Source organism: Symsagittifera roscoffensis, chromosome 1 (assembly GCF_963678635.1).
Source record: "Symsagittifera roscoffensis chromosome 1, txSymRosc1.1, whole genome shotgun sequence".
Taxonomy (NCBI): Eukaryota; Metazoa; Xenacoelomorpha; order Acoela; family Convolutidae; genus Symsagittifera; species Symsagittifera roscoffensis.
The window spans coordinates 92,238,354-92,249,013 of record NC_087062.1 but is presented as its reverse complement, the minus strand read 5'-3'; the positions used below and the strand labels follow the sequence as shown (position 1 = coordinate 92,249,013).

General features: G+C 34.6%; 1 protein-coding gene across 1 annotated transcript; it reads right to left on the bottom strand.

Moving 5' to 3' along the window:
• Positions 1–784: 784 nt before the first annotated feature.
• Positions 785–10,526, bottom strand: LOC134852372 (rab-like protein 2A). The gene is made up of 8 exons (XM_063868545.1): positions 9,764–10,526; positions 6,328–6,357; positions 6,163–6,242; positions 5,800–5,879; positions 4,983–5,094; positions 1,890–1,987; positions 1,400–1,483; positions 785–1,059 (listed from the first exon to the last, which is right to left on the bottom strand). Exons 1-8 carry the CDS (start codon positions 9,883–9,885, stop codon positions 1,033–1,035), a joined length of 633 nt encoding a protein of 210 aa, XP_063724615.1. The 5' UTR covers positions 9,886–10,526; the 3' UTR covers positions 785–1,032.
• Between the last annotated feature and the right edge of the window lie 134 nt (positions 10,527–10,660).

The window sequence follows — 10,660 nt, the reverse complement described above, 5'->3', positions numbered from 1 at the left end:
AACTAACCAAAAAACTATCTGAGTAAGTATCACAGTAATTAAAAGTCAGATTTACGTCAGAAAGTTAAGTTGAAACACGGATCAAATAGATGAGTCTGCACAACTATGCAATCAACTCATACGAATTAAATTGACTTTTTTATTTGCACATATTAGACAAGCAATAACCAATGTTTCATTTTTTACATATGCTCAAAGAATGCAAGACCTGACATAGCTTCAAAACTACGGTATTAACTAGAGACATTTTTATGATACAGTCACTATTGCATTTGATTATAATCATTTCAACAATCCGGTTGATATTGAAAAAACAAAATTTCAGGACAGTTCTGTAAACTCAAGCAGTTCTTGCAGACGAGCTCTACCTGCAGATGAAACTTGCCTGGCAAAGTTATACCAACAAAGAACCTGTTACAATTTTTTTCCGAAGTTATTCCACCAGTCATTGAACCGTCAACATCTTGAATAGAGAAACACGGGACAGAATGCAGGAATCTACATATGTACTTGGCTTTGATTTGCCAGAAATGCTTAGGGCCACACACAGTGATGCGGTTTCCCTCTTTTTTGATTCTGGATCAGATGAAGCTCTGAGCCTATCTTCAATTACAACAACTCCGCTCTAAATATCCGTGTTTGATTCGATTAGTCTGAAAAACAACATTTTTGTTTACTTGCGTTCATTACTCTTTTTTAATCTTCGATTGGCTATTTTTGAGCTCATCACAATGTCGAGCAACAAGTTTCGTTATATATGTTTAGTTAATGCTCGACTCATTGATTTGAAGCAAAATTAAGTTTAATTCAAATACATTAAACACAAGAGATAAACAGAAATTTAGAACTAGGGCCAATATTGCAATTTAGATTGAGAATTAAGAATTATTATCCGTAAATGTAGATAATGGTTCCAGACATCATGCAAAATACATGTGGCTTAAACGTCATAGACTCGAGGAGAGGTTCAAGGTTGTGCAGTTGGTTTCTAGGACTTTTAACTTTCCAGATATTAGCTCCTTTGGACTTTCATTAGAGATCGGCGTCTTCGTCCATCATCTGAAAAAGACGAAAATTGACCAAATAAACAATGAAAAAGAAAGAAAACTGTTTACGATTTTAAAAATATTCTTTTTTTTGTAAATTTATTCTTTTTCTTTTTTATCGATGTCAATGCTGGTTTTTTATCGATGTTCCGTTCTTGAGTCTTAGTTTTTTTCAAAAACAAAATCATCAGATATTTTACAACTCAGTACTTTAGTATAACTATATTTAAAAATAAATACAAAATCAAAATTTTTAAAGCAAAATCTAGAAGTTGTCCGACAAGCAGCGTGGCGAAAATGTGATCAGATTTTACGTCATTTTTTACCATATGAAGAGGTCAAGTGATCCTCACCTGGAGTTCCTCCATGACGTTGTCCATGAAGTCGGTTGACTTGCCCTTGTACTCATGAGCAGCCACTATTGCGTCTTTGAATACCTAACTCAAAGAACAACACAAAAATTAAAACAACTGCTTGAAAACTTTTTCCATGGTTTCCTCAGTTTTAAGTAACAATAATTATAAATACGGTAAAAATAATATACTGAAGTCTAGGGCTAACATCCGATATATGTCGAAAATCCTATATGTAGGCAACCAAAAAAAAATCTGCATTTTAGCACTGATTCAAATTTGAAGAGAAATATTCTTAAACTTCATCAGACAGAAATATTGTTATTAATATTTTTAAAAATTTTATTGTTTTGGATTTTGCGGCTTACCAACAATCAATCAAAGCCGTGCACGCATATCTGAATTTCCAACCCTCAAAATAATTCCTCGAAACTTCATGCTAGAATTGTTGGTATAGGGAAAAAAGCCAAATGACTAGATTTGTTCACACCTTCACCACGTTGGTTCCGTCTGAGGCCGAGCAGTAGTACATCTTCATGTTGTACTTGGTCGCCATCTTGAACTCCATCTGACTCGCTTTAGGGTTGGCTGAACAAATAGAAAGAACACAATTCATCAGTAATAGAAAAATTAAATTCACTGGCACTAATTATGTCCATTAACCAATACCAGTTCACTATAACAAATTCAATAACTTCAGTCTCTGTGGTTTTCGCCAAAAAATTTAGAAGATATGTGCACTTGTTCCAGGTTTTTATTGATTCATTTCAGGTGCCAGGGCAAAAGATTTCACGTCACAAGACAAAACTCTCGTGCCAAAAATAACTGGGCCAAGAATTGGAAGAATACCATTTTGTGGAGGCCAGAAACAAATTGATAAAACAAAGTGCAACTTCAATTTCTAGGTATATGTCTTTGATCTTTTTTAGTGTTGCGGACTCCGCGCCACATTTTCTGTGCCAAAAAAAATTACGTTACCAGGTATTTTTTTGGATTTCACAGCAACTTGGTTACTGTATTTCGAGTTTTGACAAGGTTTAAGGCCTGTCTTTGGACGACTGTACAGACAACTTATGTGTGTCTCATAAAATTAGTTTATAAATTTACAGAAAAAGATTTTATGTTGTCCCGTGCCACAGGATTGCATGTCAACCAAGGAGATAAAAATTTGCCATCAGGTTAATCCTAATGTTATTAACTTTTTTTGCAATTATCATACGTCACTTTTCAAAGATAAGGAAAACCAGACCGGACAGTTTTTTATGTTTTTGTTAAATTAGATTTGAGATACAAAAGGGGTAAAACTCTGCCGAGACATGATTTTACCTTATTTAAGGTTTGCAAACTAATTTAAACCTCGTAGCAGCATGAAAATAGTAGAGAGCGTTAATAACCACCTGAAGAATACAGACGGAAGTTCTAAACTGTTTAAAAATATTATGTGTCGGAACATTTATGTGCTACTCGCACAGTAACCAGCTATCTGTGTTCTGATTTGAATTTTGAATTAGTTTACTTAGGAAAGAGACAAAAAGACAAAAAAAACTTGTACTCCTGAAATTTATGACAAAACTTCAATTTGAAAGAACTCAAGAAAATGCACAAAAAATTTATTAATGGCTAATGATTGAAGCATTTTTATGCAAAAACCTTGTTTTAAAATTAGTGCCATTGTTTGAGGAAATAATTTTTGCTTACTGAGCAATTTTTATACTGTTTCCTTGATTAGAACATCATTTTTTTAACCAATAGTGTGTTAATCCTTTGATAAGTTAATTTTTTTTGTTTTAATTTATTTTAACCTTTTTTGTCATTGTTCCGACCACTTCACGCAGTGTGGAAAAACTATGACGTCGAGACGTTTTTGTCCAGCTGATTTGAGTACCTCTAGGGGAACTCGTAGGGTGTTGCAGAGCAAATGTGAGCGAGAGTATAATGCATAAGAACTAATTTGAATATGATTGCAAAAAAATCCGTTGACAAAAGATCAGTAGCCTAGAGTATATAGAGTGCGCTCAGGTTGGCCTGGAGCGGGTTCGAGCCCTCCTAGAACCAATCTTTATACCATACAACATAAAACAAGGGACTTGTGCCCCAGTTCACCGTTTTTAACCGTTTTTTTTTTGCTGTAATTGGGTTCAACCTTGCTTAAGGCTGGCCGTCGAAAACAGCAATTTGTCTCACGGACAATCGCCGTTTGTTTTGGCTAGCTTGCGTCAATTTATCATTTGAATTGGTGTCGAATGAGTTAATGTTATGAATGCGGTTTATATGAGATTTCGATTTGTTTTTGGATTAACGACAATGAATGTTTGTATTCTCCCGGGTCGAGGTGCTCACTTTAAGTTTCGGCTTTCAAAGTCAAGCACATGTAATTTCTCGACCGAAAAAGGACAGTCGAGACAGAGGTTTTACAGAGGAATATTACCGATTGTTCCGCGGTAATTCGGAGTCGAAAGAATTTTTTTTTTCAAATATCAGGTTTTTTTTTCACACTTTGGACCCAAATTTCAAACCAATTTTCCAAATGAGGGTAACAAAAATACTTGAAATTAGTTCATCCCTACAAAAAAGTCAAATTGCAAATGATTCCAATAATTTCATTCTGATAAAAAAGCAACATAAGACTTTACCCGAAAAGCATAAACTTTAACGTTCAAATATGGATAACTCATGTTGCTTGGAAGTCAAACATATCCGAAGTCGCCGGGCAAGCACGGTCGAAACATATCTTCCTTGGGTCGAACACGATAGAGCCCATTTTTTTGGTCGGGCACGTTCGAAGCATATCGTGCTTGGGTCGAGCACATTTTTTTGATCGAGCACTTTGAAACATACCGTGTTTGTGTCGAGCATTTTGTTTTGGTCGAGAACGATCAAAACTTACCGATTTTGGTCGAGCACTGTCAAAACATACCAAATGTTGGTCGAGACGGTCGAAAAATAAAGAGAGCACCTCGAACCGGGTACCGAGAATACGAGTAAAACTTTATATTGCAAGTTTACGGAGACTGAGCGCACTTAGGGGATCAAGCGTTTCAATTAAGCCCTTTCAGTAGTGATTCAGATTTTTAAAGCATAACCAAAAAAATTGTGTCTAAAAATATGCGATTTTTTCTGATTTCTAGAAAAATGATTTTTTTTTTCTGACTGCAAATTTCAGACTGCATACCCAATTCAAATCATCTTTTTTCATTCTATTATATTTTAATAAATAATTTAGTCTCCTCATTAAATAAGAAAATCAAAGTCAGAAAACTTTAGAATTTTTTTTCGAATATTTTCTTTTTTCTCATTTCTATTTTTGTTATAAATATTCGTGTCGACGAAAAAATCTGTGCTACTTGCATAGCAATTGACTCTCTTTGTTTAAATATGGAACCCTTTGCACACCATATGATCTTTTGAGGCGAGGAATGTAGTCTAGAGGTATATATGGGAGTCGGATATTATCAATGAGGATCTTGAAGTAAGGGATATGTTGTCATTTACCCTTCATGTTTGCAAAATGCACCAGATGCCTTAGCGGGTTACCACAGGGCGAAATCGTTAACAAGATAGAAGATGATGCATGAAATGTTACCGTCTATTTTGTTGGCGACTAGCAGCACTGGGATTTCTGGTCTATACTGGCGTAGCTCGTCGTGCCACATCTGCAGGTTCTTGTAAGTCACTTTTCGCAGCACATCAAACACCTACAAGCAAAATCAAAACAAAGTATGATTTGAAGTTTAAATCATACTTTATAATCATTCTTATAATCATCCGCAGTTGCAAATCGAAAAAGCTGCTGATTTGCAACTGTCGAAAAAGATCCTACTGCGCATAACCCATGCTCTAAAGGTCAGATGCCGTAAACACCTTAAATTATTAGCTTGCATTCTTGCATCTTCGGAAAGTTAAACAGGGGCGTATCTTTTCTCGCTTTGCTAGTGTCAAGAAAAAATCAATATTATTGACTTTTTCTACGTCTTCAAAAAAACCCTTTACTGAGCTCTCTTAAAGCACTATGTTTTTTGCTAAGAGTTTTTGCACAGCGGTCAAGTTTTCCAGAGTTTTTGCTATAAGTGCAGTTTTTAACAAACGAGATCTTTTGATTCTTGACCAAAAAATGTCTGCAGTAAATTTTTTTTCAGCGTATGCCGACAGAAATTGGTAACGTGACAAATTACGTGAAAGAGTTAAAATTCGCTCTTGAAATAAAATTCGTGGGTAATAGGGTGAAATTATAGTGGGGGTTCCTTGTTACGGTGTGATAAAAAGGAGGTCCAAAATAAGGGAGTTAAATAACATTGGGTTAAGGAGTATAGGATACCATATGTTCATCAAATGGGCATAGTTCCATTTTACTCAATCTAGCATGTGTAAGTATGGTGAATGTATAAGAGTGTTCGTATTACCATAATGCAGGCGTGTGCTTGGAAGTAGTAGGATGAGTGCATGCTGTTGAATCTCTCTTGGCCTGCAGTGTCCCAGAAGTCTATAAACAACACACGCATTGAATGATTGAAGGTTGAATCCGCAGTTTTTAATTTACGCCAAATTTAAATTACCAATGTTAAAATTTTCGAAAAAGCTGTGATTTCGAAGGTAACTTTCTAAAATCATTTCAATAATTTGAATACTTGGTAAAAAGTTGTTAAAATTTTGTTAAAATCAGTTGAAAGCATGATTTCATTCAACAAAAAGGAAATATACATATGCAGTTTTTTCATTTTGGTTAAGTGGAAATTGAAATATGTGAACTTCTGAACTCGACTTACGGATAAGCCTCTCCTCGCCGTCCAGCACGGCCTTGTGTCTGTAGAGTGTGAGGGCATATGTAGAATACTGATACTCTTTGCTAAAAAATAAAAAATAATAATTTTTCCCTTTCACATTTGAAAGTTTTTGATGAACTATTTATTGTATAAGATAAAATTACTCACTAGTCGTCAAGGTGAAATCTCTCAAACAACCTGAAGCAAAAAAGTTTGAGGCATTTTCTGAGGTTAGAAAAAACAATGTTGAAAAGGCTAGCGAGGAAATTCAGATACGGATGCTTAGTTCTCTTCCGCATTTTGGGTAATTACGAGAAACATACGACAATGTACAGTCTGTTGTATTTAAGCTGTGATTCAAGATAAACTGTAAAAACGATTCGGAAAGAAAAAAATGTTCTGATTAAAATAAAAAAACAGCAAATTGCGAAAAGAATGCAAAATTTGATGGGTCAAAATACTGTGCCCAATTTTTCATAAGCCGAAGATAGTTGGAAGTTTGTGGCAACAGTAGTTATCGATCCGGCCAAGTTTTGAAAATTGAAATCGTTTTTCGAAAAAGAACATTGAAATCGTTGAAAGAACATTGAAATGTCTATTAGCATAAGAAAAGCGCAAAAGTAAAAATAGCCGAGCTGAAAATGACTGATATTTCAGTTCTGGATATCTACAATTAACAATTTTCTAGAAGCAAACTAGGGTCTTTTTACTTATTTTGCCCACAAATCAATATTTCAAAATCTTGATCTTTTTGCTTCAATTTGCCATATTCACATCTGCTCACATTTCGGCCTTGTAGCAAAATGACTGCATTTGTATTAACCAAAACAATAAACATGAGTGTAGCGATTAGCTTGAGTGTCTATTAGCATGCGATAATTGCCTTAACTAGAAATACCTACAAACAAAAAACAAAATAGTCTAAAGTTTCAAATAGTTTTGAAAAGTACTTGTTCAACTCCGCCTTATTGAAAATTCGCCTTATTAAAAACTGCCAACTTGAGTAGACAAAAAGTGAAGTAGTGAATTTTTCTAATACATTATTTTACACGGGCATGCTAATCGACTCTAATGTTAAAAGGCTGGTCCCCCAAAAACATTAAGTGCGTTCAATGTTCTGTTCTGTGCCATTCGGAAATGAATATTACAAATTGAAAAAATTATAAATTCAGGTGAAATAAGAGGTGGAACAATCTGAGCACTACTGAGTAATAGATATAGCGTCTGATTGGAATGAATTAGAAAGCAGAAAGAGCGATCGAGTCTTCATCTGACAACAACAATTTTGCCAATTTTTTACTGATAATATGTGCTTCAATCGAACATTTAACCTAAGCTTTGGAGTAGTTCGGCTTAAACTGAATGCCGTTTTATAGTACGAAGGAAGGACCTTTAGAGTGGTAACAAGATCCCAAAAAGAAGCCGCCCTTCAATCCGTACCTGCTTGGACAAAAATTGCTGTTTACTTATGTTTAACGTTTTCCAGCGTTTCAACTTTAAGTCTATTTTCACCGAGGTGGGAAAAACGGTTGAAAAAAGTTACAGACACAAGGATTTTTCCCCTCTTCTACAAACTTGAGTGGCAAATTTGAAGAAACTAGTTAACGTTCTTCCAATTTAACATGGTGATTGAAATGATAAACATGAACACAATTTTGTTCAATTGAGCGAATATTTAAACAAAATTTGACTGTTTTTTTTATTTCTGATACTGAAAATTTGCTTTAATACTTTCATAGTACAATGAAGTTTGGCATGGTTAAAAAGGTAGAGTTAGTGAAGAAGTTTGTTTGAGGTACCCTTAATCGTAACCTTAGATGCTTAGCTCGCGTCCAGACAATTCGGCCAAAAAAAATAGCAAGAAGGCAATTCAGACAATTCAACCAAAAGTGTACAGGTAATAATGATGAAACTTAGAAAAAAAATAGAATTTCTCATTGAAGTATCTGATATTGACCACTGCAGTCGCTTCAACGTGTTGCCAGCTCGCAAACAGAGGTTAGGTCTCTATACGAAACTTAGAGCCGGTTTGGCTGCAAAGCGGTGACTCGCTTGTAGCATGCCCACAGGCTCAGATGTCTCCGACTGACTTGTCTGAGGCTTTTGGCTGATGAGTCCGAATTTCATGAGTTGAGTTTTTTTTGGCCGAAACTTCTGCTCGCCGTTTAGCCTTAATTAAACGTAAAACAACAGAATTGCACGTATCAAGGCAAAATTCTGAAGGTTTTGCCGGCTCTTTTCCAGTTTCCCACAATAGGACAGCCATAGCAAAATTTTTCAAAGCTGAAACTCAAATGTGGGTAAGGGGAGTGAAGAAGAGCCATTTTCGTTAACCTTTCAGTATTTCTATTTTTCATAGTTACGATTTTCGAAGAAAAGGATGGAATATTTATGCTCAGGAGGATTTTTCTCCTCATAAAACTCGAACTTTTAACTATACATTTCCGACGGAAGTTTTGAAATACATATGAAAGGTAAAGCTGCCTTGCGCTCCAATTTTCTAAAAAAATAAATCACGTGTGATAATTTTTTGCGAAAGTTTTGAGTGTTTTAATATTGCCAATTTGGCCAATTTGGAATAATTTATGCGCGTTGTTTTGTGCAACTAAAGCGTAACGGAAAGCAATTTGTCTTAGAAATTGTTTTAATTGAATTGAGGCTTAACATTTGGTGTATTTAATACTTTGCTATTTGCAAAACTTATTACTTTGTACTTTACATAGCGTGTAAAAGAATGATTATAAAAAAATCATTTTCTAAAATTTTTCAATTTTTTTGACCTCTTTGTCATTTTTTTAAGCAAACACTGCTCGATAAACCTTAAAAAGCAGGTGGAACGTACCCCCCTTTGATTTTTTTCTGAAATTCAATATTTGAAAGTCTATTTAAAATGACTTTTCTTGTTATAGTGTGCTTTAAAACGGGTCAGCGTGAACAGGGGAACAAAATTTTACAACATTTATAACATGCAAAATGACAGCTTTATTTTGAACAGCTTTATTTTTGACTTTACGAGGGGGGTGTGAAACTGGCAAAGAGCCATTTTTTCGCCATACCTTACATCGTAACTTCACGCATTCAGCCATAATAACACGTTATACAACAAGAAGAATTAAAAATTTGAAATGTGGTTGATGGAAAAAAAACAGGGAACTATAAAAGCCCAAAATTTAAAGTAAATTGCAAATGTTTTTTCTTATCTAGGAAGCAAGTGGAAAGAGCCAAATATAAACTGTGAAACGCAATTTTTTTGGGAAATTGTAACCTGTCATGTCTTGTTGAACTCGTGGACACTTTTTTCCTAAGTTTGCTTTTTATTTAATCAGCATTGAGAACAATTATTGGAGTTAGCGAGAAAGTTTATTGGTTCTCGTCAAAAAGTATGATCACGCCATTGCTGATGAGTCTTATTCAAAAGCTCGTTTAGAAGTGTGGTCCCACAAGACCAGTTCAAATCTACTTGAAGTATTTCAAGTGGATGAAAATAAAAAGAAAACTTGAGTTTTTAAAAGCTTTTGCTATAAAAATTTTGCGATCCAGTTTGTCAAAACTGTTTTGTTAGGTAACTGGAAACTTAATTGGCATTTGGTTTCAGCTAACTCACTTTGACTTGCCAACAGCACTGTCGCCTAGGAGGATTATTTTGAGGTAGGGGTGTTCTGCGTTGGCTGCGTCGAAGGCCTCGTTGGCCTCAGCGCCCATCTGATCATTCTTCATCTCCACCATGCTGTATGGAAATACTTTTTGTTCACGCCTACTTTATTCACACCTTTGTTCACACCTGTTCACACCTTCAAATAACAGCTGATTCTTCTGGGAAATGCAGAAAACCCGAGTTTTTTTCTTTCGCAGAAATGCAGTCTTCTTTAAAAGTTAAGTGAAAGACTACAAACTGCAAAATATCTTTTCAAAATACTCCAGATAAGTCTCTGAAACTCACTTCCAGCTTGTTTAAAATAATCGATAGAAGATATATAACAAATGAGTTATTGCACTCAAAACATTGGAATTGTAATATACCAAAATAATTCAAATACGTTTACAAAGGTATAAGAGACAAATAAATTTGATGTGTTTAACTATTAATGTATATGATATAGAAAAGAAGTATTATTTTCTCCTCGTCAAAAAAACATCACGTGCGTTTTTAAGCAATTTATGTGTTGTGCTGATGATGAAAACAGAAGATCTTTTTACAGAGCCGATGTCATTGAAAAAGTGAAACACATGTTTCTAAAATATAAGCACTTTATTTTCCTAAGCTGTTTAATTACAGCCCGAAAACTAAACGTTAATGAGGAAAATTGAATGACTTAATTGAGCTATCAGATTCAGATTAAAAATATCTCTAAGCAGCTGCATCAGACAATAAAGCGAGAAAATATAATCCTTTAAAAAACTAAATACCTGCATAAAAATGTACGGTATGCTTATGTTATGCATATGTTTTGTATACCATGGTATAATTTAAGTTAGCGAAGAAAAAGCTAAAGTTATTAAA

Bases quoted from the DNA above. Each gene is read 5' to 3' on its own strand.
- LOC134852372 (XM_063868545.1), bottom strand. From the start codon at position 9,885: ATGGTGGAGATGAAGAATGATCAGATGGGCGCTGAGGCCAACGAGGCC. The intron at 1,988-4,982 runs GTAACATTTCAT...CTATTTGTTCAG, and splicing joins AGTCGCCAACAAAATAGACG to CCAACCCTAAAGCGAGTCAG. The intron at 1,060-1,399 runs GTGAGGATCACT...CGTCTTTTTCAG, and splicing joins ACGTCATGGAGGAACTCCAG to ATGATGGACGAAGACGCCGA.